This window comes from Lepisosteus platostomus, chromosome 16 (genome assembly GCF_059453375.1).
Source record: "Lepisosteus platostomus isolate fLepPlt1 chromosome 16, fLepPlt1.hap1, whole genome shotgun sequence".
NCBI lineage: Eukaryota > Metazoa > Chordata > Actinopteri > Semionotiformes > Lepisosteidae > Lepisosteus > Lepisosteus platostomus.
In genome coordinates, this window is record NC_142626.1 from 1027772 (window position 1) to 1053973 (window position 26202).

Consider the following 26202-nt stretch of genomic DNA (forward strand, 5'->3'; position numbering starts at 1 on the left):
CTTGCTCTCCATGAGACACACAGACAGGGAGAGAGAAGCTGGGGGTCAGAGCGCAGGGTCAGCCATCGTACAGCGCCCCTGGAGCAGCTGGGGTGAAGGGCCTCGCTCAGGGGCCCAACGGAGTAGGATTCCTCTGCCGGCCGTGGGATTCGAACCGGGAACCTTCCAGCCACAGGCACAGACCCTCAGCCACAGAGCCACCACTCCGCCCCCAGTGTGGCCACATCCCCCGAGATGTCAGTTGAGGTGATATAATAATAATTATTAAGGGTGACCCTACAGCGCAGGGCTGGGGCGCCCCGATTTTTATGAACCCCCTCTGCCCCGGTGTCACGTGTCGCAGGTGCGTGCCTAGGGCTTCACAGAGGCCCCTGTCCAGTGACTGGAAACTGCTGGAAGGAAACCAGACACCTGCCCGTGGCTTCAACACTGTACTCACCTCGAACCCGGCACTCTTGATTAACACTGATTTCTCCACACTCACACCCACAGGAGGCTCCACAGTTGAAACGTTGTGTCTCTGCTCTTCTCTTTTCAGCAGGGAATAAACCTGCACTCGTTCCTCTGCTGCCTTCTTAATGCCTCTCACAGCTGATGACTGGAAGCCTTCCCTTAATTAAGGGAACACTCACTTCCAAGGCATCTGAGAACCTCGTTAGGAGCGCTGTAATAAGTTAGTGCAGCTCATTAATTAGTCTGACTCTGTAACTGGGAACGTGGGCTGAGCAAAGCCCAGAGAGCCCAAGACCGCAGGGCATTGAGAACAGAAACCCTGGGGACACACATTAACCCGCTTTTGCTGTTTCACAGCCCTTAATAATCATTCCCATAATTCCTGGAGGCTGTGTGACGTCACAGGGGATTGTGGGAGGAAATGTCTTGGTGCTGTATAGGGTGTGTGTACTTCAGTTTTAATCGTTAATCCAAGACAGGAACAGGGTGTTACCCTTTGCAAAGGATGGTTTTCAGAGGCAGCAAAGCAGTGACGATCATCTGTCCATTTTCTAACCACTTCATACAATTCAGGGTCACAGGGGGAGCTGGAGCCTATCCCAGCAAGCAACGGGCGCAAGGCGGGGTCCACCCTGGACAGGACGCCAGTCCATCACGGGACACACACAGACACAGTGTTCCCAGAAGCCAATCAACCCACCAGCATGACTGTGGGATGAAACAAATCCGGACACAGGGGAACATGCAAACTCCCCACAGACAGCACTCCAGGTTGGGAACTGAACCCAAGGCCCCAGCGCTGTGAGGCCGCAGTGCTGACCACTGCACCACCCTCATTATTTAACATAGATCACTAATTACTTTGACTAACGATCTTCCCTGTCTTGGTTGTTTTTGTACCCATATAGTAATACAGCTCCTTATTTGGAAAGAGGACAGACGCAGCTTTTAGTAGAAATATTTATTTGGGTTTTAAACTGCTTTGAACCATTCAACACCACGGCGAAACACAGAGATAATATTCCTATAAATAATGAGAGCAGCAGGAAGCCTGGGGATGCTGGGAGAGCTAGGGAGGAGCCTGGCGGTAGTATGTACACTGTGCTTTCTCCCTGGAGGAGAGAATGGCCGCGGACCGCGAACACGTCGGGGGACGACCTCACCTCCGCCCAAAAACTGAGGGTCCGGTCGGACAAAGCTGAGGCTGCAGGATTCAGGCAAAGCAGAACAAATTAAAAACCCAAAGACTCCTCCCTAAAGCACAGGGTCGGAGCGTATTGATCCTCAAGAAACAAACAGGACCGGGACTGGAGACCCCCGCAGGAGAGACAGCGCTCCCCTCAGGACTGGGACTGGGGACCCCTACAGGACCAGGACTGGGGACCCCTGCAGGAGAGACAGCACCCCCCGCAGGACTGGGACTGGGGACCCCTGCAGGAGAGACAGCGCTCCCCTCAGGACTGGGACTGGGGACCCCTGCAGGAGAGACAGCACCCCCCGCAGGACAGGGACTGGGGACCCCTGCAGGAGAGACAGCGCCCCCTGCAGGACCGGGATTGGGGACCCCTGCAGGAGAGACAGCGCCCCCCTCAGGACTGGGACTGGGGACCCCCGCAGGACTGGGACTGGGGACCCCTGCAGGAGAGACAGCACCCCCCGCAGAACTGGGACTGGGGACCCCCACAGCACCGGGACTGGGGACCCCCGCTGGAGAGACAGCACCCCCCACATGACCAGGATTGGGGACCCCTGCAGGAGAGACAGTGCCCCCCTCAGGACTGGGACTGGGGACCCCCGCAGGACTGGGACTGGGGACCCCTGTAGGAGAGACAGCGCCCCCCGCATGACCGGGACTGGGGACCTCTGCAGGAGAGACAGCGCCCCCCACAGGACCGGGACTGGAGACCCCTGCAGGAGAGACAGCGCCCCCCACAGGACTTCAATGGCACCAGTTGTGACACATTCTCCTGGCTACTGTTAACACCCTGAAGTGTAACACACACGCGTGTCACCGGTGTGAATCAGGAGGCACAGTGCAGTCAAGGATGTACAGCAAGAAGAACTCAAGACCAGTCAGAGGTGAGAGAAGCTGCTCGGCCCATCAGCCCTGACTGGTCCGGAGTCGCTAACTGATCCCAGGAGCTCATCCAGGAAGAAGCCAGGACGCAGGCTTCCACAACAGGGCTGGACAGCTTGTTCCACTCTCCCACCACCCTCTGTGTAAAGAAGTGCCTCCAGACGTTTTTTTTAAATTTTTTTTTTAACGAGGCCAAACAATTGTCTTCAACCACATGGCTGGGCAGCTGGTTCCCCACTCCCACAAACCTTTGGGTAACGACGAGCCTCCTTATCCAGGGTTATAAACGCAGTTCCCTGGAGTTTCCTGCTCGTGCCTCGCTGTCCTCTGGGTCGACACTGCCGGTGGTCTTAGGAGAAATGCGAACGCTTTTCCTCGGGCACCGACGAGGCCAGCCCAGGGGCCTGAGGCAATGGGAAGAATAAAAATCGCACAGCGCCCTCTGGTGTCCACACTCCTCACCGCTGACCGCACTGTGACGCCCCCAGCCAACAGGACCCCGTTTTCCCCGGACGGCCAACGGCCCCGCAGAGCGAGCAAGTCACGTGCTGCTCCGGCACCGTGGGCTCAAGGTGTGAATTGTTCTGTTCTGGGGTATTTTCAGATCGCTCCGTTCCCAACAGCGCAAGGCGCTTCGCACCCCTGGAGAGTTCAAAGGGTCAGTCCGTCCTAATCTGACTCGGAATGTCCCCCGGACAGAGACCGACTCCGAAGCCTCCGGATCGCGGCTTCCCTTTGGGGGTACCACAAGGTGGGGGGTGCTTTCGGGGTTCTAGTTTTTTCGGGGTGGGGGGGTGAGGGGTGTAGGGGGAGGAAGGGGGGGGGGAGAGGGGGGTGAATCGCGGCTCAGGGGCCGGGGGACTCAGGCTGCTCCCCGAGATCCACAGCGCCCCCTCTGGTCAGCCTGCGCGCCTTGCCTGTGTCCTGGTCGCAGCGCTGGTAGGTCAGGGAGAAGCCGGCCCCCGCCTGCTGGAGGAGGTCCTGGTGCCGGGCCTGGGGGGGCAGGGCCCGGGTCTCCCCGCCGCTGCGCCAGTAGAGGGCGTAGTGCTCCGGTTCCGACACCCCGAATTTCTGTGCGCAGGCCTGTGCCAGGGTCTCCCCCGTGTCGCAGGGGCTCCAGAGCAGAGTCTTCACCGCGCTGCTCTCGCCCTCCTGGAGCAGCACCCTGACGAACCTCTGCAACAGCAGCACCCAGGCATGAGGACACCCCCACCGTACAGGGTGGGCTCTACTGCGCTGGACTGTGCTTTTACCCTGATCTCACTGGGCTCTACTGCGCTGGACTGTGCTTTTACCCTGATCTCACTGGGCTCTACTGCGCTGGACTGTGCTTTTACCCTGATCTCACTGGGCTGTACTGTACTGTGCTTTTACCCTGATCTCACTGGGCTCTACTGCGCTGGACTGTGCTTTTACCCTGATCTCACTGGGCTCTACTGCACTGTACTGTGCTTTTACCCTGATCTCACTGGGCTCTACTGCGCTGGACTGTGCTTTTACCCTGATCTCACTGGGCTCTACTGCGCTGGACTGTGCTTTTACCCCGATCTCACTGGGCTCTACTGCGCTGTACTGTGCTTTTACCCCAATCTCACTGGGCTCTACTGCGCTGGACTGTGCTTTTACCCTGATCTCACTGGGCTCTACTGCGCTGGACTGTGCTTTTACCCTGATCTCACTGGGCTGTACTGTACTGTGCTTTTACCCTGATCTCACTGGGCTCTACTGCGCTGGACTGTGCTTTTACCCTGATCTCACTGGGCTCTACTGCGCTGGACTGTGCTTTTACCCCGATCTCACTGGGCTCTACTGCGCTGGACTGTGCTTTTACCCCAATCTCACTGGGCTCTACTGCGCTGGACTGTGCTTTTACCCTGATCTCACTGGGCTCTACTGCGCTGGACTGTGCTTTTACCCTGATCTCACTGGGCTCTACTGAGCTGTACCGTGCTTTTACCCTGATCTCACTGGGCTCTACTGTGCTATACTGTGCTTTTACCCTGATATCACTGGGCTCTACTGCGCTGTACTGTGCTTTCACCCCGATCTCACTGGGCTTTGCTGTGCTGTACTGTGTTTTTACCCTGATCTCACTGGACTTCATAAAGAGCTTATCATAGTAAGAAACATTCTGATGTGCTGCCCTTAAAAAGTACCAACCGGAACGATGTGTGTGTGAGTGTGTGTGTGTGTGAGTGAGTGTGTGAGTGTGTGTGTGTGTGTGTGTGTGTGTGAGTGTGTGTGTGAGTGAGTGAGTGAGTGTGTGTGTGTGTGTGAGTGTGAGTGTGAGTGTGAGTGTGAGTGTGTGTGTGTGTGTGAGTGTGTGTGTGTGTGAGTGTGAGTGTGAGTGTGAGTGTGAGTGTGAGTGTGTGTGTGAGTGTGTGTGTGTGAGTGTGTGTGCATGTGCATGGATTCACGTACAGTAAGTGTGTGCGTGTGTGTGAGAGTGGGTGTGTGCACTTGTCTGTATGTGCACGTGTGTGCCCCTGACCTGGCTGTGCTGGGACGCCTCCTGGCTGACCTCACCGGCCCGGCGCAGGCTCCACCCCTTCAGCGCCTCCCGCGCCTCCCGTGTCAGCCCGCTCGGGGGCGGGGCCTCCGGCTGGCTCCTGATCAGCGACAGGCTGGCGTAGACGCTCGTCAGGTAGTATCCAGCTGGGGGCGGGACATGCAAGAAATGCAGGAACTTCAGCCTGACCAATCAGGGGAACCCTGTGACACGGTCAGGCCTGGCCACTGCGTCTAACTTTCACTCGGATTAAAGCCGCTGTGTCTCATGTGCGGGTCTGGGGACGGCAGGGCGCAGGCACCCCCAGATCCACCCTCACAGAGCTGACAGATTCCCAGAAGTCTGTCCGGCGGCTACAGGAACAGGCTGTATGGGCTGTGTGAACGGTCGGACGTTCAAAGCTTCGGAGCCGGACAGGAGGCAGGTGGACGCGACGGGGGGCGTGAGGCCTCTCAGCCCGACGGCCTGTGGAGATGTAAATTCCACACCTCTGAGAGCCAACAGAAGCCTTTGTCTGGAGAGCTGAAACCGTGGTGTTGCATTAGAGCAGAACAACACTGACTCATTCCAGTTTGCAGAAAATAAACCTGAACGATTGTGGCTCTTTTGGGGGGGGGGTTCTGTTCGGGACAGGCCGGGCCCGGCGGGTCTCGCTCTCACCCTCTCCCATCAGCCAGGTGGGCTCCAGCAGCTCCATCATGTACTCCACCTCCAGGGGGAGCTCAGGTAGGCCGCACTGCACCAGGACGTAGGACAGGGCCGGCAGGAACTCGTCAGCGCCGCACTCCTGCCCTGCGCGGGGAGCACGGGGGAGGGTCAGACCAGCGGGGGGGCGGGGTGAGAGCCCGGGGGGGGGTGAGGGGGTGACACTCACCAGGGAGCGTCCTCATGGCCCTGTAGACGCACTTGCAGGCCTGCAGCAGCAGCACCACCTTGTCCACGGGCGAGTAGGCGCGCGGCATCAGCGCCAGCTTCTGGCGCACCCTCTCCACGCCGCGGGCATCCGGCACGCCCACCCGCACCCCGAAGCGCTCCAGCGCCCCCTCGCGTGCCCGCTGCAGGCTGTCGGCCATGAGCTGCGTCGAGCCGTCCTTCGCGTGCAGTGCCCGCAGCGCGGCGTCCACCTGGGGCTTCAGGGGCTTCAGGACGCAGCGGTACAGGGCCTTCTCCAGGGCGAAGTCTGCAGGGAGAGAGCAGGACTACAGCTCCCACAAGACACCGCTGGAGAGAGCAGGACTACAGCTCCCACAAGACACCGCTGCAGAGAGCAGGACTACAGCTCCCACAAGACACCGCTGGAGAGAGCAGGACTACAGCTCCCACAAGACACCGCTGGAGAGAGCAGGACTACAGTTCCCACAAGACACCCCTGGAGAGAGCAGGACTACAGCTCCCACAAGACACCCCTGCAGAGAGCAGGACTACAGCTCCCACAAGACATCCCTGGAGAGAGCAGGACTACAGCTCCCACAAGACACCCCTACAGAGAGCAGGACTACAGCTCCCAGAAGACACCGCTGGAGAGAGCAGGACTACAGCTCCCACAAGACACCGCTGGAGAGAGCAGGACTACAGCTCCCACAAGACACCGCTGGAGAGAGCAGGACTACAGCTCCCAGAAGACACCTCTGCAGAGAGCAGGCCTACAGCTCCCACAAGACACCCCTGCAGAGAGCAGGACTACAGCTCCCACAAGACACCGCTGGAGAGAGCAGGACTACAGCTCCCACAAGACACCGCTGGAGAGAGCAGGACTACAGCTCCCACAAGACACCGCTGGAGAGAGCAGGACTACAGCTCCCACAAGACACCGCTGGAGAGAGCAGGACTACAGCTCCCACAAGACACCCCTCCAGAGAGCAGGACTACAGCTCCCACAAGACACCGCTGGAGAGAGCAGGCCTACAGCTCCCACAAGACACCGCTGGAGAGAGCAGGACTACAGCTCCCACAAGACACCCCTGCAGAGAGCAGGACTACAGCTCCCACAAGACACCCCTACAGAGAGCAGGACTACAGCTCCCAGAAGACACCTCTGCAGAGAGCAGGACTACAGCTCCCACAAGACACCCCTACAGAGAGCAGGACTACAGCTCCCAGAAGACACCCCTGCAGAGAGCAGGACTACAGCTCCCACAAGACACCCCTGCAGAGAGCAGGACTACAGCTCCCACAAGACACCCCTGCAGAGAGCAGGACTACAGCTCCCAGAAGACACCTCTGCAGAGAGCAGGACTACAGCTCCCACAAGACACCCCTACAGAGAGCAGGACTACAGCTCCCACAAGACACCTCTGCAGAGAACAGGACTACAGCTCCCACAAGACACCCCTGGAGAGAGCAGGACTACAGCTCCCACAAGACACCTCTGCAGAGAGCAGGACTACAGCTCCCACAAGACACCCCTGCAGAGAGCAGGACCACAGCTCCCAAAGGACTTCTCTTCCCTTTTCAGCAGGGAATAAACCCATTACTTGTTCCATTAAATTCTTACTATGGTTCACCAATCCCGGGACAGGAACAGTGCGCAGTTGTGCGTACGTGTGTGTGTGTGTGCACCTGTGTGTGCTCAGTTTGGTGTTGCCCGCTGGTTTTGAGGCTCGACTCCTGCCCCCCCCCGCCCGCGGGCACGCTGGGTACCTTTCTCCTCGTCGGGCAGCAGGGTCTCGATGGGGGGCTGCAGCTCGCCGCACTCCAGCAGGAAGCTCTTGGCCTGCGTGAGGAAGAGCCGCAGCCCCTGCAGCAGGGCGCCGCCGGAGCCCGGCCCCTCCCGGCCCTCCCGCTGCGCCCGCAGGAAGTCCTGCACCAGCGCGCCGAAGGCCGTGCGCCGGTCGCGGGACAGCTCCTCCGCCAGCCGCGCCACGCGCTTCTCGGGGGCGAAGAAGGACATGAAGGCGGCGCTCATCTTGCGCAGCGCGGAGGCGGGCTGGCGGGCCAGGGGGGCGGCCGGCGAGCTGGTGCCCCTCACCAGCGGGGGGCGCTGCTCCGCGCTCTCCTCCGCCTCCTCCAGGCTGCTCAGGGAGCTGCTGCTGTCCAGCTCGCTGAGAGACGGGGCGCGGCGGCGCTCCAGGGCCAGCGCCCCCTCCCCGGCGCCGTCGTCGGGGGCCTCCTCCCTGCCCTGGGACAGGGGGCACAGCGGGGGAGGTCAGCGCGCGGGGGTACAGAGCCCCCATTTCCATCACGACACCCCCCAACCCCCCCTCCCCCCTTGCTGTCGATACCCTCCCCCTACCAGCAGGGGGCGACCCCATATCGCTGCCCACTCCCTCTCCACCTGCGCCCCTGTTTCCGTGCAGACACCTCACCCCCCCCCCGGTGTCACCCCCATTCTTACAGCCCAGGCTACCCTGGAAGCCCCCCCCCACCCCCAGACGGGGGGCAGTACCTGCAGCAGCGTTCGGGGCATCTGGTACCCCTCCTCCTCCTCGGCGGTGGGGGACAGGGTGGACCGGCCCCGCAGGAGCGCCCCCACTACGGCCCCCCTCAGGAAGAGGGCGCCGGGCTGCATGTAGTCCGAGGCGTCGTCCCCGTCCCCGGGGGGCCCCTGGGGGTCCGGGCGGGGGGCGCCCTTGGCCAGCAGCGGGGGCGGGGGCGGCGGGGCGGCCGGCGGCGAGGACAGCGGGCTGGACGTCTCCGTGGAGACGCGCACCTTCAGGCTGCGCTTGAACTGGTGCCGCTTCAGCAGCGCCCCCCGGCCGGGGGGCTCCTGCAGGAAGAGGGGGTTCAGGAAGCACAGCGCCCCCCGGCCCGCGCCGCAGTCCAGCTCCAGGGGGCTGCGCGTCCGGATCGGGCAGAACTCCTGCAGGAGGGAGGGGGCCTCCGGGGGCGTGGCGCAGTCCTGGGGCGCCGGGGGGGGCGGCTCGGCCGGCGGGGGCCCGTTGCGGGGACCCCGGAAGTTCAGGGGCGAGCTCCAGAACTCTGGGGGCGGGAAAGAGCCGGACATCAGGGGCAGGAGAGGCGGACACGGGGCAGGACTGCAAGAACAACCCCCCACACACACAGGCCCAGAGCTGCACAGCCCCCTCCATCACAACACCATGAGGAGGGACACAGGGAGAGGGGGTGAGAGGGGGTGAGACAGGGAGAGGGGGTGAGAGGGGGTGAGACAGGGAGAGGGGGTGAGAGGGGGTGAGACAGGGAGAGGGGGTGAGACAGGGTGAGGGAGTGAGAGGGGGTGAGACAGGGTGAGGGAGTGAGAGGGAGTGAGACAGGGTGAGGGGGTGAGAGAGAGTGAGACAGGGAGAGGGGGTGAGAGAGAGTGAGACAGGGAGAGGGGGTGAGACAGGGTGAGGGAGTGAGAGGGAGTGAGACAGGGAGAGGGGGTGAGAGAGAGTGAGACAGGGAGAGGGGGTGAGACAGGGTGAGGGAGTGAGAGGGGGTGAGACAGGGTGAGGGGGTGAGAGGGGGTGAGAGAGAGTGAGACAGGGAGAGGCAGTGAGAGGGGGTGAGACAGGGAGAGGGAGTGAGACAGGGAGAGGCAGTGAGAGGGGGTGAGACAGGGTGAGGGAGTGAGAGGGAGTGAGACAGGGTGAGGACCTACCCACGCCCATGTGTGAAATGGACTCCAGCTGCTTGTGCGAGGTTGCCTTGGCGATGGCCTCGGGGAGCTCCAGGGTGAAGGGCAGCACATCCCTGCAGTGAGAGCAGGAGTCAGACCATCCCACACACACCCCACACACACCCACACACACCCACACCCACACACCCCACACACACCCCACCCACAACCCACACCCACAACCCACCCACACACCCCACCCACACCCCACCCACACATCCCACACCCACACACCCCACACACACCCCACCCACAACCCACACCCACAACCCACCCACACACCCCACCCACACCCCACCCACACACCCCACCCACACATCCCACACCCACACACCCCACACACACCCCACCCACAACCCACACCCACAACCCACCCACACACCCACACCCACACCCCACCCACACATCCCACACCCACACACCCCACACACACCCCACCCACAACCCACACCCACAACCCACCCACACACCCCACCCACACCCCACCCACACACCCCACCCACACATCCCACCCACACCCACACCCACACCCCACCCACACATCCCACAGCCCACCCACACCACACACACACCACACACCCCACCCACAGCCCACACCCACACCTCACCCACAAACCCCACACACACCCACACCCACATCCCACCCACACCCACACCCACACCCCACCCACACATCCCACAGCCCACCCACACCACACACACACCACACACCCCACCCACAGCCCACACCCACACCTCACCCACAAACCCCACACACACCCACACCCACATCCCACAGACATCCCACCCACACCCCACCCACAGCCCACCTACACATCCCACCCACATCCGGAGAGAGACAGACCCTCGCTCCGGACCTGCGGCCGGTACCGGACGGGAGAGTGCCCAAGCCCCGAGCCCGGGCTGTCCGGACCTGCGGCCGGTACCGGACGGGAGAGGGACAGACCCTCGCTCCGGACCTGCGGCCGGTACCGGACGGGAGAGGGACAGACCCTCGCTCCGGACCTGCGGCCGGTACCGGACGGGAGAGGGACAGACCCTCGCTCCGGACCTGCGGCCGGTACCGGACGGGAGAGGGACAGACCCTCGCTCCGGACCTGCGGCCGGTACCGGACGGGAGAGGGACAGACCCTCGCTCCGGACCTGCGGCCGGTACCGGACGGGAGAGGGACAGACCCTCGCTCCGGACCTGCGGCCGGTACCGGACTGGAGAGAGACAGACCCTCGCTCCGGACCTGCGGCCGGTACCGGACGGGAGAGGGACAGACCCTCGCTCCGGACCTGCGGCCGGTACCGGACGGGAGAGAGACAGACCCTCGCTCCGGACCTGCGGCCGGTACCGGACGGGAGAGAGACAGACCCTCGCTCCGGACCTGCGGCCGGTACCGGACGGGAGAGTGCCCAAGCCCCGAGCCCGGGCTGTCCGGACCTGCGGCCGGTACCGGACGGGAGAGGGACAGACCCTCGCTCCGGACCTGCGGCCGGTACCGGACGGGAGAGAGACAGACCCTCGCTCCGGACCTGCGGCCGGTACCGGACGGGAGAGTGCCCAAGCCCCGAGCCCGGGCTGTCCGGACCTGCGGCCGGTACCGGACGGGAGAGGGACAGACCCTCGCTCCGGACCTGCGGCCGGTACCGGACGGGAGAGGGACAGACCCTCGCTCCGGACCTGCGGCCGGTACCGGACGGGAGAGGGACAGACCCTCGCTCCGGACCTGCGGCCGGTACCGGACGGGAGAGTGCCCAAGCCCCGAGCCCGGTCTGTCCGGACCTGCGGCCGGTACTGGACGGGAGAGGGACAGACCCTCGCTCCGGACCTGCGGCCGGTACCGGACGGGAGAGGGACAGACCCTCGCTCCGGACCTGCGGCCGGTACCGGACGGGAGAGGGACAGACCCTCGCTCCGGACCTGCGGCCGGTACCGGACGGGAGAGGGACAGACCCTCGCTCCGGACCTGCGGCCGGTACCGGACGGGAGAGTGCCCAAGCCCCGAGCCCGGTCTGTCCGGACCTGCGGTCAGCGACCGAGACCCTCACCTGCTGATGCAGTAGAAGGCGATGAGCCGGCACAGGTCTGGGAAGCTGATGGCTGAGCTCTCCAAGGAGAAGGCTGCAAGACAGGGCAGGCAGGGGACTCAGACTGGGGGGGGTCCGGACGGGGGGGGGCATGTAGAGGGCAGGGATAATGAACCCAAGAGCCGAGGGGAAACGAGAGACTTTATTCAGATCCAGAAACGGGTGGATCTGGAGGGACAGAGAGACGAGATCAGACAGAGGCAGCCTCTCTGTCCCTGGCGGTTTGATTCAGCTAGACTGTTTATCATACTAATTAAGGTTCACGTATCACGTAATTAATGCATCAAATTAATTAACGGAGCAAGCAGAGATGGAGACGCTAGAAATTATGGGATGCCAGGATTTATGGGCTAGGAAGTGGAACTGTGCCAAAGTCACAGAAGCTGCTTGTCTCGAGCAGTGTCTTATATCGTCAACAGAGCTATAACTAACAGTTTACGTCAAGGGCAATGACACAGGTGTCTTACTGCGCATTGTGAATGGAACTTCATAAACAGGAAGCAGAGCTGGAAAACCCGTCAGCTGCTTCAGCCGTCTAGCTTTGTGAAACGGTCACATGTCCCGTAACAGGGAGAAAAAGCAGAGACAGAATTCAAGATGGACAGGCAGGAGAAGCAGAGAGATTTTAGGAAAGAGAGACAGAAGAAGCAGAGAGATTTAAATTAGAATTAAAGATGTAGAGAGAGAAAGCAGAGACAAGTCTTAGGATGGACCGGCAGGAGAAGCAGAGACAGATCTAAGGATGGACAGACAGGAGAAGAAGAGTCAGATTCAAGGATGGACAGAGAAGAAGAGACAGATCTAAAGATGGACAGACAGGAGAAGAAGAATCAGATCTAAAGATGGACAGACGGAAGAAGCAGAGTCAGATTCAAGGACGGACAGACAGGAGAAGAAGAGACAGATCTAAGGATGGACAGACAGGAGAGGAAGAGTCAGATCTAAAGATGGACAGACAGGAGAAGAAGAGACAGATCTAAGGATGGACAGACAGAAGAAGCAGAGACAGATCTAAGGATGGACAGACAGGAGAAGAAGAGACAGATCTAAGGATGGACAGACAGGAGAAGAAGAGGCAGCTCTAAGGATGGACAGACAGAAGAAGCAGAGTCAGATTCAAGGATGGACAGACAGGAGAAGAAGAGGCAGATCTAAGGATGGACAGACAGGAGAAGAAGAGACAGATCTAAGGATGGACAGACAGGAGAAGAAGAGGCAGCTCTAAGGATGGACAGACAGAAGAAGCAGAGTCAGATTCAAGGATGGACAGACAGGAGAAGCAGAGGCAGATCTAAGGATGGACAGACAAGAGAAGAAGAGACAGATCTAAGGATGGACAGACAGGAGAAGAAGAGGCAGATCTAAGGATGGACAGACAGGAGAAGCAGAAGCACAGATAAACCGAGATGCCGCCCGCTCCGCACTCACTGGAGCCCTCCGCGCGGATGATGAACTGCTTGACGAAGGAGGGCGTGCTGTCGTCCGCCAGCCGCACACACAGCACCTTCTTCTGAGACGTGTTGGACTTCCGCACCAGGAAGGTCTGCACGGGGACAAGCACAGCTCGAGAGACCCATCCCCCAGCGTCCCCGCGTCCCCGAGACTTATGCACCCGCCGGGCTCTCGTGCAGCCTGACCTCTCGAGGTCCAATACGGAGATCTGCCCGAAGCATCACAGGACACTGTCCTAAAGTCCTGTGAAGCTCCCCCCCATTAACCTTTAACCCCTCTTCCGCTCCTTGTGAGCTCTCCCAGCAGGCACCTCTCCGAGGTCTGGATCAGGGGTTCCCTGTCCTGGTGCTGGACACCCCCACGCCTGCTCGACTGCGTCCGGTTACTCGGTCTGCCCCCTCACTGCCGCGACAATCATCAGATGAATCCGAACGGCTCCTTACGGGTCCCACATCTGCAGCCGGGGCTGGGGCTGCTGTATTTCGAGATCCCAGCCCTGGGACCAGAGGCCAAGTGCAGATACTCCAGCGAGGCAGCTGCTGAGGGGCCGTCAGGCTGCAGGTATCGCCTGAGGGAGGGGGGCAGTGGAGACCAGCAGGGGTGGGGGTCAGCAGGACCAGTATCGGGAAGCCACTGCTCCAGACCAAGAGGGCAGGGATGCCCAATTAGCTCTTTAATGACAGTATCAGCCCGGAAACAATTAAGGAGCCGCAGGTGGAGCAGGTTGGAGATCAGAGTGGATCGGAATGAAGCAGAACTGAGCGGAGTGCATCGGAACGGATCGGAATGGATCAGAGTGGATCGAAGCGGATCGGAGTGGATCAGAATGGATCGGAGCGGATCAGAGTGGATCAGAGTGGACCGGAGCAGAAAGGATCGAAGCAGATCAGAGTGGATCAGAGTGGATTGGAATGGATCGAAGCAGATCAGAGTGGATTGGAGTGAATCAGAGTGGACCGGAGTGGACCAGAGCAGAATGGATCGAAGCAGATCAGAGTGGATGGCCCCCCCCCGGCGCCTCACCCCCGGCGGCTCCCTCTGCAGGATGTGCAGGGCGGTGGCGGAGTTGACGGACAGCTGCAGCCAGACGGGGTGGGTGAGCAGGAGGCGGTCCAGCACGCTGATGCTCCTCAGGGAGCCCCTGTGCGCGGGCCGCGGCTCCGCGGGCTGCTGGGGCTCGGGGTAGTCGTACACAGGCTCCTCCTGCATCTGGGACACAGGGCACACAGGAGGCACTGAGCTGGGGCACCAGGGGCTGCTGTCAGGACACCAGGGACTGCTGTTCACAAAGGGTGGCGGGAGTGTGGAGCAAAGAGTACAGCAGTCCATCACAGGACACACACACACACACCCCGGACAGGACAGCAGTCCATCTCAGGACACACACACACCCCGGACAGGACAGCGGTCCATCACAGGACACACACAGCCTGAACAGGACAGCAGTCCATCTCAAGACACACACACACCCCGGACAGGACAGCGGTCCATCACAGGACACACACAGCCTGAACAGGACAGCAGTCCATCTCAGGACACACACACACCCTGGACAGGAGAACGGTCCATCTCAGGACATACACACACCCCGGACAGGACAGCAGTCCATCTCAGGACACACACACACCCCGGACAGGACAGCAGTCCATCTCAGGACACACACACACCCTGGACAGGAGAACGGTCCATCTCAGGACAAACACACACCCCGGACAGGACAGCAGTCCATCTCAGGACACACACACACCCTGGACAGGAGAACGGTCCATCTCAGGACACACACACACCCCGGACAGGACAGCAGTCCATCACAGGACACACACACACACCCCGGACAGGACAGCAGTCCATCTCAGGACACACACACCCCGGACAGGACAGCAGTCCATCTCAGGACACACACACACCCTGGACAGGAGAACGGTCCATCTCAGGACACACACACACCCCGGACAGGACAGCAGTCCATCACAGGACACACACACACACCCCGGACAGGACAGCAGTCCATCTCAGGACACACACACACCCCGGACAGGACAGCAGTCCATCTCAGGACACACACACACCCTGGACAGGACAGCAGTCCATCTCAGGACACACACACCCCGGACAGGACAGCAGTCCATCTCAGGACACACACACACCCTGGACAGGACAGCGGTCCATCACAGGACACACACACCCTGGACAGGACAGCGGTCCATCTCAGGACACACACACCCTGGACAGGACAGCGGTCCATCACAGGACACACACACCCTGGACAGGAGAGCGGTCCATCTCAGGACACACACACACCCTGGACAGGACAGCGGTCCATCACAGGACACACACACACCCCGGACAGGACAGCAGTCCATCTCAGGACACACACACCCTGGACAGGACAGCGGTCCATCTCAGGACACACACACCCTGGACAGGACAGCGGTCCATCACAGGACACACACACACCCCGGACAGGACAGCGGTCCATCACAGGACACACACACACCCTGGACAGGACAGCGCTCCATCACAGGACACACACACACCCTGGACAGGACAGCGCTCCATCACAGGACACACACACACCCCGGACAGGACAGTGGTCCATAACAGGACACAAATTCTTTTAAAGAAAGAGGAACAGGCAGATCTTGGCTAATCACACGTTTCTTTCTCCAGAAGCTATATTTGCCTCACCCTCCTTCCTCTGAACCGCGGTGAACTCCGAGCTCTTCCTCTTTCGGAAATCTGAGTCACGCCGCGCGTGACTTCTCCCCCGCGGCCCTCCCACCCCACCCCACGCCCCGCCCCCCGTCGGAACCCGGGATTCCCCCGAGCGGCACGAGGAACAGACACTGGACGATCCCGATTCCCTGGGCCTGGGGTGCTGTCTGCGTGGAGTGTGCGTGTTGTCCCCAGGTTGGCCTGGGTCTCCTCCAGGCGCTCCAGTTTCCCAGGCGGGTTAGGGAGCTTCTGGGAAAACCCGGGCGGCCCCGGTGAGAGTGTGTGTCTGCGTGTCCTGCTGGGAGAGGCTCTCCCTCTCCCCGGAGACCCTGAACTGGAAGGAGAGGTCAGGAAGCGGACGGCCGACACTATAACAGAGAGTGCAGCGATGCACAGAACTGGAAAGCAGTGGCGCCAAGGCGCTCACCTCCACCTGTCTGACGCGACGCCTCTCTCTCCCATCGCTGTGGGGAGGGGCGTGCGGCACGGGCTGAGATCGCCTGGAGCGAGCCCCGGACCCCCCCCCGGGAAGCCTCCCAGTCCCGCCGGGCTAATAATAAACCCGCCATCTGGCCGGCGCGTCAGCGCACACGCGCGCCAGGACACCCACCGATCGAGCGCAGGCGAGGAAGAAGCGGCCGTCCAGATAAGGAAACCGAAGAGGACGCGCGGGGGTGGGAGATATAAAAAAAAACCCGGCGGCCTCGAGACGCGACTGGGGCTTTTTCGGCTCGGGGGGTGCCGGGGGTGCCGGCCGGCGTGGGACAGCGCCCCTTCCATTACGTCTTCGGCACCCGTTAAAAGTTTGTTTCTGGGGGGGGAGGAAAAATAAAGCGAGCAGAGCCCATCTGGGCTCCGGAGCGCCCGCCCGCCCGAGCTCTCAGAACTCCGAGTGGCGGCTGTGTGGGGGCCGCCGATCCCTTCTCCTGCAGAACAGCAGATGGTTGCCATGGAGACTGAGGCCTACACATCCTCCCCAGTCCTCCCACTCGGTTGCCAGCCTGCCCCACCCTGAGAGAGAGGCTTTCGGGGAGGGGGAGGAGGGGAGCAGGCCGGGACCTGTTGGCACGGCAGGGAGTGACGAGTGATTTATTTTTATGTGTTTAGTTGTTCAGACCTAAAACAACCCCTTCTGCCCCCCCCCAAACACACACACACACACACACACACACACACACACACATTTCCCTCTTTTACAAGGGAGACTTTCTGTTTTTCTGGGCCGAGAACTTGGCGTCAAACCTTGTGCTTGCTTCGGTAGAAGGTGGCAAAATCTTAAAATCCTGAAAATCTTCAAGCACGAACTCTGGAAATCTGCAAAAAAGGGTACACGCACCCCACGTTCATTTCCTCGTCCGCCGGGGGAAGATGGAGGTTCAAAAACAAATAAAGAAAAAAGTTGGAAAAGTCCCCCGTGTGAGACTCACTGCCAGGCGAACTTTGACCCCGCTTGATCCGACCAGAAGAAAGTTCCCAGGCGGGCCATGGTTTCTCCCGAGTTTATCCCACATAGTTTAACCCAAGAGGAAGGCAGGAGGGCAGGATTCCTTGGAACACGCTTCCCAGCCATGCAGTCAAAGCGCATCTCCCTGGATTCTCCCAAGAAACAGCTGGAGGAGATTTCATTCTTGACTGCCAACGTGTCTTGCGTTCCATGAATGTTGTTTGCACACACGCAGAAAAAGGAAGAGGAATGAGTTCTGATCTCCACGGACTTCGCTCCACACACGCGGAAAGGAAGAAGGAATGGCGGCTCATCCAGGACTGAGAACAGGTGGCTCTTCTTTACACAAAGAGTGGTGGGAGTCTGGAACCGAAATCCCCCCTCCTCCCTGGGCTTCGCCACACTGGAGCCGACTGCGCTGGATCTGTTGAGGACGAGACCCTCGGGCCAGCGGGCCCCTGGACGCTCCCAGACGGCTGAGGGAGCTGCTGTCTCCCCGAATCCCAGTGAAGCCGCTCCGCTGTTCCGCAGCTTAACCAGATCCGCATGGTTCTACTCACCCCCCCCCCCATCGCCCCCGCCCCCCAGCTCCAGCACAGCACCCACACTGCACTCTGCTCGCCATCGAGACGCCTGCCTTTTACACACGCCTTTGTGCTTTTACCCTGATCTGACTGGGCTCTACTGCGCTGTACCGTGCTTTTACCCTGATCTCACTGGGCTCTACTGCGCTGTACTGTGCTTTTACCCTGATCTCACTGAGCTTTACTGCACTGGACTGTGCTTTTACCCTGATCTCACTGGGCTCTACTGCACTGTACTGTGCTTTTACCCTGATCTCACTGGGCTCTACTGCGCTGGACTGTGCTTTTACCCCGATCTCACTGGGCTCTACTGCGCTGTACTGAGCTTTTACCCCGATCTCACTGGGCTCTACTGTGCTGTACTGCGCTTTTACCCTGATCTCGCTGGGCTCTTCTGCGCTGGTCTGAGCTTTTACCCTGATCTCACTGGGCTCTACTGCGCTGTACTGTGCTTTTACCCTGATCTCACTGGGCTCTTCTGCGCTGGTCTGTGCTTTTACCCTGATCTCACTGGGCTCTACTGCGCTGGTCTGTGCTTTTACCCTGATCTCACTGGGCTCTACTGCGCTGGACTGTGCTTTTACCCTGATCTCACTGGGCTCTACTGCGCTGTACTGAGCTTTTACCCTGATCTCACTGGGCTCTTCTGCGCTGGTCTGAGCTTTTACCCTGATCTCACTGGGCTCTTCTGCGCTGGTCTGTGCTTTTACCCTGATCTCACTGGGCTCTTCTGCGCTGGTCTGTGCTTTTACCCTGATCTCACTGGGCTCTTCTGCGCTGGTCTGTGCTTTTACCCTGATCTCACTGGGCTCTACTGCGCTGGACTGTGCTTTTACCCTGATCTCACTGGGCTCTACTGCGCTGTACTGAGCTTTTACCCTGATCTCACTGGGCTCTTCTGCGCTGGTCTGAGCTTTTACCCTGATCTCACTGGGCTCTACTGCGCTGTACTGTGCTTTTACCCTGATCTCACTGGGCTCTACTGCGCTGTACTGAGCTTTTACCCTGATCTCACTGGGCTCTACTGCGCTGGACTGTGCTTTTACCCTGATCTCACTGGGCTCTACTGCGCTGTACTGTGCTTTTACCCTGATCTCACTGGGCTCTACTGCGCTAGTCTGTGCTTTTACCCTGATCTCACTGGGCTCTACTGCGCTGGTCTGTGCTTTTACCCCGATCTCACTGTTTATAGCACAGCGAACTTGTCCAGGGCTGCAGACACATACTGCCCACTCTCTGCGCTCAGCTGGTGTCCAGTCAGCCGGCGTCGACAGTCACGTTGAATTGCACACCGAAGCAGGTGGGTGGGTGGGTGGGGTGTGTGTGTGTGTGTGTGTGCTGGCAAAAGGAAGGAAAACGAATGTGCGCGTTGCGCAGTTGGCTGAGAAAGACTGAGCAGTCTCTCCCTCCAGAGCCCTCACAGCCAGACTTGCCCGCAAAACACAAACAAACCACAAGTTCAGAACAGGATGACATCTAACAGAGCGAAACCCAGACTCGACCGCTTTGCGGCTGCAGACGCGCGGGGGGGGGGGTCCCTGGGGCCCCCCAGTCCCAGGCAGCTCTCCAGCGCCACCCGCAGGACAACCGGGGCGCTCGGATTCCGCGACTCCCGCTGGGAGAGCAAGCACAGCCCACGCGCAGCTCCTCTTATGTAACCTGCCGAGCAGCTGAGAGAGGAAGGCGAGAGAGCTAAAAAAAGGCACTAACTCACTCGCGCCCCCTCACCCTGACTCCCCGAGTCTCACATCCCACTGGAGGGGCTGGGATAACCCCCTGGGACCGGGGCGTGATCCCTGCTGCCCGATGGGACTCCGCAGCGGAGCAGCCGTGGATGAGCTATCCCAGTTCATCCGGAGCAGGGAGAGACACGGATATCCCGCCAGCTATCCGGCTCGCCTCTCTCTCCCCTCTGCCCATCGCCTCCTCCGTCCGATTCTTCCGGCTCAGGGTCACAGGGGAGCTGGAGTCTATCCCAGCAAGCAACGGGCGCAAGGCCAGTCCATCCCAGGACACACACACACTCACACACACTCACTCACACACTCACACACACACACACACACTCACACACACACACTCACTCACACACTCACACACACACACACACACTCACACACACTCACACACTCACACACACTCACACACTCACACACTCACACACTCTCACACTCTCACACTCTCACACTCTCACACTCTCACACACACACACACACACACACACACTCACACACTCACTCACACACTCACACACACTCACACACTCACACACTCTCACACACACACACTCACACACTCTCACACTCTCACACACACACACACTCACACACACTCACACACTCACACACTCACTCACACACTCACACACACACACACTCTCACACACTCACACACACTCACACCGGGGCCAGCTTTCCCAGGAACCAATTAACCCACCAGCATGTCTTTGGACTGTGGGGGGGGAGAACATGCAAACTCCACACAGACAGTACCCCAGGCCCCAGAATTGAACTCGAGACCCCGAGAGGCACCACTACTCAGAGCCCGGACCTGGTCCTGCGGGGTCCAGCCCGTTACGGACCCGGCTTTAGTGATTCAGGAGCCCCCAGGCTTCCCCTGGATGTGAAGGACCAGCAGGCCCAACGAGAGGCCCAGGGGGGTCTGGACTCGCGGCGATCTGGGGTGGGGTCTCCCGCTCGGGCGCTCCGGGGACAGCCCCAACCCCCCCCCAACCCCGGATCTGTTTATATCAGCACAGCGGGCTGCGCAGAGGACGACGCCACCCCAGCGTGCTCGCTGGCCAGCAGCTAATTAACGGCTTTGCTAAAGCCCGCGATCACGGGGCGCCGTCCACCTCCCTGGAGGCAGGAGTCACCTCTCCTCTCCTCTCCTCTCCTCTCCTCGGAGTCAGACGGGCGGAGGCCAGGCACGGGGCTCGGAGGCCCGGGATCAGGCGCGTGCGGGACACCCCCCCTTGGGAATGGTACGAGCCCTGCAGGAGTCCCCCACGCCACACCTGGGGAAGGCTGCGCAGCCGAAAGGGGGTGTTTACTCCCCTCTCTCCCCAGCAGGGAATAAACCCGCACCCTGCTCCTCTGCAGCCTGCGCCTGCTGACGCAGACCCCTGCTTGAACTGCTGTATATATATATACACCATGTACATTATATACACTATGTACATTATATACATTATATACACTATATACACCATGTACATTATATACACTATACACACTATGTACATTATACATGCAGATGTATGCGAAAAGGGGAACGTTGCAAAACGAGAACTCGAACCCCACAAGTCATCAGGTTCCCCCAGCGATCCCCGCTGAGAGACCTGCCCGGGTCAACTGGACCGAACCCGTTCTCTCCTCCTGAGCGCCCGGTAAAACGCGTGGAGTGACGGTGTATTGATCCGTCCTGGGCTTCGGATCTGCCCCGCGCGACCCTGCGGCACGTTAACAGTATATCGACACCGGGGCGCAGGGCAGCGTCCCCCCCAGTTTCGAACACAGTCGTTTCGGTGACGTTTGATTGACACATCGATCGGCCAGACTTCACTGCCGGTGCTCAAAACGCGAGACCCGCGAGAGAGGCTTGAACGGATCCGGCCACAGCTAAGAGCTCTGCCGACCGGGGTCGATCTGTCTATCGTCAGACCTGTCCCGCCGACGGGATTCTTCGATGCTCTGAGATCTTTGCTAAAAAGCGCTGTCCGTTAACAGCGCATCCTGCCTGACCGCCACTGTCTCCCTGCCTCACTGCCTCAATGTCTCACTGTCTCCCTGCCTCAATGTCTCACTGTCTCCCTGCCTCAATGTCTCACTGTCTCCCTGCCTCAATGTCTCGCTGCCTCAGTGTCTCGGTATCTCACTGTCTCCCCGTGTCCGGCTGAAAGATGAAGTCACCCAGCGTGACACCGGTACCTGTTGGTTACTCTTGCAGGAGCGACACTTGCAGAACCGCGCGTCCCCTGTCCACAGGTGTGCGCGGGGGAGACGGAGAGAGGTTTCCACCTCGACACACACACACACTTACTTACTTTCCCCGGAGATTCGCTCCTTGATGTCCGGCTTCGCCTGTGCCTTTAATTTCCTACCTGCGTGACCCCCCTCGCCGCCGCCGCCTCCCAGCACCTACTGCCGCCTCAGTCCGGGCGAGTCTGCGCCTGTGCCCGGCTGCCCGTCCCGGGGAGACTCCGCATTCCGGAGGCACTGCGGAGCCCCAGAAAGTCACGTCGCCAACTGCCGGTGGGACCTACCTTCGCGGCTGTCGGGGCACTGGCGGGGGTGCCGCTGGGGGGACTCGGGAGAGGCTCGCTGGTCGCTGTCCTAGCGCCTTTCCATGCCGGCGAAGGGCGGCGAGACGCGAGCCGGTCGGGAAGCTCTCGTCCGAGTGACGCGAGAGACCTCGATAAAGTCGTGATTCAGGCTTTGCTCACTCCTCGGCTCCCCTGCGTCTGCACTCCTCTTAACTCGCTCGCTTCCTGATGTCAGCGTCAAACTTTTTTTTTTACAGTTGGGATCAGGTCGGAGTTGAGCAGCGCGCATGCTCGCCGGCAGCCCGCGTCTGTCTGATCCCCCTGCGAGAGAAGATATTTCTACAAAAAAAAAAAAGAAAAAAAAACACCCCCGTACAACACCGACTGCCGTGCGTTCAAGGGATTCAGACGCAAGAGGAAGAAAGAGGAGCTGGACTTTTTTTCCTTCCAAAATGGAATAGTAATAAGACAGTATATTATCAGTACCGGAAGATGTCTGTATCTTGAACTTTATTGGCGTGGCCGATGAATCGGCGCTGCCAAATAATCAGTTGTTATAACAATTGTCGATCCTAATTCATTTACATTGATAGGCATTTAGGACAGTTCCAATGTTAACGTGTGAGAGACTCGCTCTCTGCTGCGCGGATCACACGCTGGGCCGCGGCTCGGTCGAGTCTCCTCTCTTGTAGGACTGGGTTCTGATTCTGGCAGGTGTGGGAATTCTGGGTTGAAAGTTGTGAGCCCGTCCTCTCTGGACAGCCAGGTCTGCCTGTGTCCAGTGTCTGTGTCCAGGCTGTGGTCACTTAGCCCGTCCTCTCTGGACAGCCAGGTCTGCCTGTGTCCAGTGTCTGTGTCCAGGCTGTGGTCACTGAGCCTGTCCTCTCTGGACAGCCAGCTCTGCACGTGTCCAGCGTGTGTGTCCAGGCTGTGGTCACTGAGCCTGTCCTCTCTAGACAGCCAGGTCTGCCCTTGTCTAGTGTCTGTGGCCAGGCTGTGGTCACTGCGCCTGTCCTCTCTGGACAGCCAGGTCTGCCTGTGTCCAGTGTCTGTGTCCAGGCTGTGGTCACTGAGCCTGTCCCACTCTGGGCTGCCAGGTCTGCCCGTGTCCAGTGTCTGTGGCCAGGCTGTGGTCACTATCCCTGTCCTCTCTGGACAGCCAAGTCTGCCTGTGTCCAGTGTCTGTGGCCAGGCTGTGGTCACTGAGCCTGTCCTCTCTGGACAGCCAGCTCTGCACGTGTCCAGTGTCTGTGGCCAGGCTGTGGTCACTGAGCCTGTCCTCTGGGCAGCCAGGTCTGCTCATGTCCAGTGTCTGGCCAGCCGGCTGGCTGTGACTGGGATCCTGACAGCTGAGCAGACTGGACACTCAACATAAAATAAATCCAGGTTAAGAACAAACAGTAGTCCTAGACCTGCACCAGTCCGTATAGACACATCTCACCCCGGCCCGGCTCCTAATTCAACAGCCCCACACAGGGAACGGTCAAGGGACCGTGGGCCCGCTAGCGTTACCAGCCTGTCCCAGGAGTGCGCCCGCCCCCCGGGACCCGGGCCGGAGACCCTGAGGGGACAGGCCCGGCTCGCCTCCTGCGTCGTGCTGGCGGAGAGAGGGGGTGGGGGGGGTTGGTGACTCACCGGCGCCAGCCCTGTGGCTCAAGAGCCCTGCACAGCCACTCCACAGCCGCGCGCGGGCGCGAGAGAGAGAGAGAGAGAGAGAGGCTGGCGGAGTGACCCTCCTGCAGAGGCAAACTGTGCTGTCCGAGAAAGCACCACACACACAGGCAGCACATCCAACCACGGGAAATCCCATCACAACAATCGATCGATAGATAGTGGGGGGGGACATTTCCAGACATGCATCGAGGGGCTTTCCTGCGGTCTTCTCCTGCCTGTTCGGACCTGGATGGGGTTGGAATCTGGTGCCCCTGATCGGGACTATGGCTGCCTGAGACCGCTGGGGAGACGGTACTGAGCAGCGGTTTGAAGTGGACTCACGGGCTCGGGGCAGGAGGTCCGATGAAACCCCCCTTGCTGGGTCGGCCGAGGGAGCCCAGCTCTGCCCGCGGAACCGGGCCTGCCTGACGGTGGTGTCAGGCCCGCCTGCGTGGAACAGCGGAGCAGAAGCACCGGTCTGTCGGGGGGGGGGGTCGGCCACTCGCACCAGCCTGCCGGCCCTGGGGGGGTGTGGCCCCGTGGTGTGTCCTGCGGCGGCCCCCGGGGGGGCGGGGGGGGTGTGCCACAGACCACAGGCTTGTGGGCAGGCCCAGGCGGAACAGCGGCAGTCCAGCAGGGCCGCGGGGCTCGGCCGCGGACGATGGTGGGGCTGGCAGGCGGCGGCCGCTCAGGACGGAGGCGCTGAGCTTGGCTTGTTGACTCAAGCGGACGCCTGCCGCCCGCGTGAGCTCATCGCAAGCACGCTGCCCACTCCGCCACAAGCGAGCTAGGGGGGCAGCTTGCCCACAGAGACGGTCGGGCCCGGAGTCCCTTCCTGTAATAACCGAATGTGGGGGGGGGGGCACCCCGATTTCCCCGTTTCCATCACCTCTTACCTGCGGAGGTGCTGTAAACCCCGCGTTCCGCTGGCGCGCCTTTGAAGAGAAACACGTGTGCACGCGGGGGCGAGGGGGTCCCGCTGACGAGCTCTTTTTAAGCTCTGCGCTTCGCAGGCGCGAGATTAGCATACGTTCAATAGCACATTAGTCATCAGGCTGAAGTCTGTCTCTCTCTCTCGCTCGCTCCCCCAGCCTTTCCCAGAGTCTATTTTTAAAACCGCCGGTTAATACCAGCACTGCCGGCTCCGGCTGCGTTCAAATGCTTTTTTTTTTTTTTTTTGGACAGCTCATCTCAGAACTTTTCAGCCTTTAGAACAGGAAGAACCACCTTACCCAAAGGGTGGTGGGGGTGTGGGACAAGCTGCTCGGCCACCGCCGATACTGCGGCTTCTGAGCGTGACACTGCTTTACGCCAGGAGTTGTGGGAGCGTGGATCGAGCTCCCTTTTTCCTTGCAGGTACAGGCTGGGTGAAGTCCTCAGATGACTTACCTCGCGGGAAACCGAACCTCGCTCTGGCCCTGAATAGCCCACCTGTCGTTTGTACATTTTCCGATATTCTTAATTTCTAACAAAGCAGCTCCCTGCCTTAGGGAGTCTGGCCGTCATTAAAGGTGGCTGTGTGAGGATAAGACTCAAAGACACACCGATAACAACCTATTGTCTAGTTAACGAACACATTCATTCTCCTTATGGAATTTCACAGTATTATTACAGTGATAGCAGTTCAGCTGGGGAGCTGCGTCAGCATGCGTACAGAGACTCAGAACACACCCGAAGAAGGCTTCACAGCCGAAACGTTGTGTTCTCTGTCTTCCCTTTTTCAGCCTGGAATAAACCTGCACTTGTTCCTTCCTTACAGTGGGCCTAACTGGTACCCGAAGACCATTTAATCATGGCAGTAGCAAGGTCACTGGTGTGCCCCCTTCAAATGAGTCCCCACAGCCACTTCCTGTCACACCGCAGCCCCCCACATTGCACAACCTACAGCTCATACTTCCAACGCTCCTTAAAAACAGCACTAAGGACAAAATAAAAGCACAGTACAGATACCGTAAATAGTTTACTGGGAGCTCTGTGATAATCTCCTAGGTGTGTGTGTGTGTTTTCTCTCATGGTTTGCTGTGAGGAGCTAAGACTGCCGGAACCTGGCCAGTACCTGGTTACTGTGCGGAGGCTCTTGAGCCTGTGTGTCATGGTGTACTCTGACCGCTAGGTGTCGCCAGAGCCCGGAAAGGACGCGCGTCGGCGAGTTGAATTTTTCATTTCGAAGGCGAAACGCGAAACGAGTGCAGGGAAAGACGGGTTTGTAGCGCTAATGTAAAAGGGTTAATTAAAAGGTAAAGCCGGATTGTAATAAAATTCTTAGTAGTTTTAGATGTGGCCAAGACAAATGTCTAAAAGAAATCTTTTGTTCCCCGTGCACTCGGTATAGTAAGCGCAGCCTTGTGAATGAAGCTATCAGATTAGTGTAATGATAGTGTAGTGTGGGCAGACCGAGATGTGTTTACAGTGTCTGT

At 59.8% G+C, this 26202-nt stretch overlaps 1 protein-coding gene across 4 annotated transcripts; it reads right to left on the reverse strand.

The window, feature by feature from the left end:
• Window positions 1–1399: 1399 nt before the first annotated feature.
• On the reverse strand, window positions 1400–22700 carry LOC148646579 (ras and Rab interactor 1-like). 4 transcript variants are annotated; one of them, XR_015927593.1, is made up of 12 exons: window positions 22133–22700; window positions 14149–14334; window positions 13102–13216; window positions 11635–11707; window positions 9580–9671; window positions 8425–8957; window positions 7680–8157; window positions 5914–6219; window positions 5700–5831; window positions 5022–5185; window positions 1960–3706; window positions 1400–1868 (listed from the first exon to the last, which is right to left on the reverse strand). XR_015927593.1 is itself a non-coding variant. In XM_088608738.1 (11 exons), exons 2-11 carry the CDS (start codon window positions 14332–14334, stop codon window positions 3377–3379), a joined length of 2409 nt encoding a protein of 802 aa, XP_088464864.1. In that variant the 5' UTR covers window positions 22133–22700; the 3' UTR covers window positions 1400–3376. The 4 variants fall into 4 exon arrangements, 3 of the variants coding, with proteins under 3 accessions (XP_088464864.1, XP_088464867.1, XP_088464865.1); XM_088608738.1 differs by having other exon boundaries at window positions 1400–3706; XM_088608741.1 differs by lacking the exon at window positions 22133–22700 and adding an exon at window positions 21971–22119 and having other exon boundaries at window positions 1400–3706.
• Between the last annotated feature and the right edge of the window lie 3502 nt (window positions 22701–26202).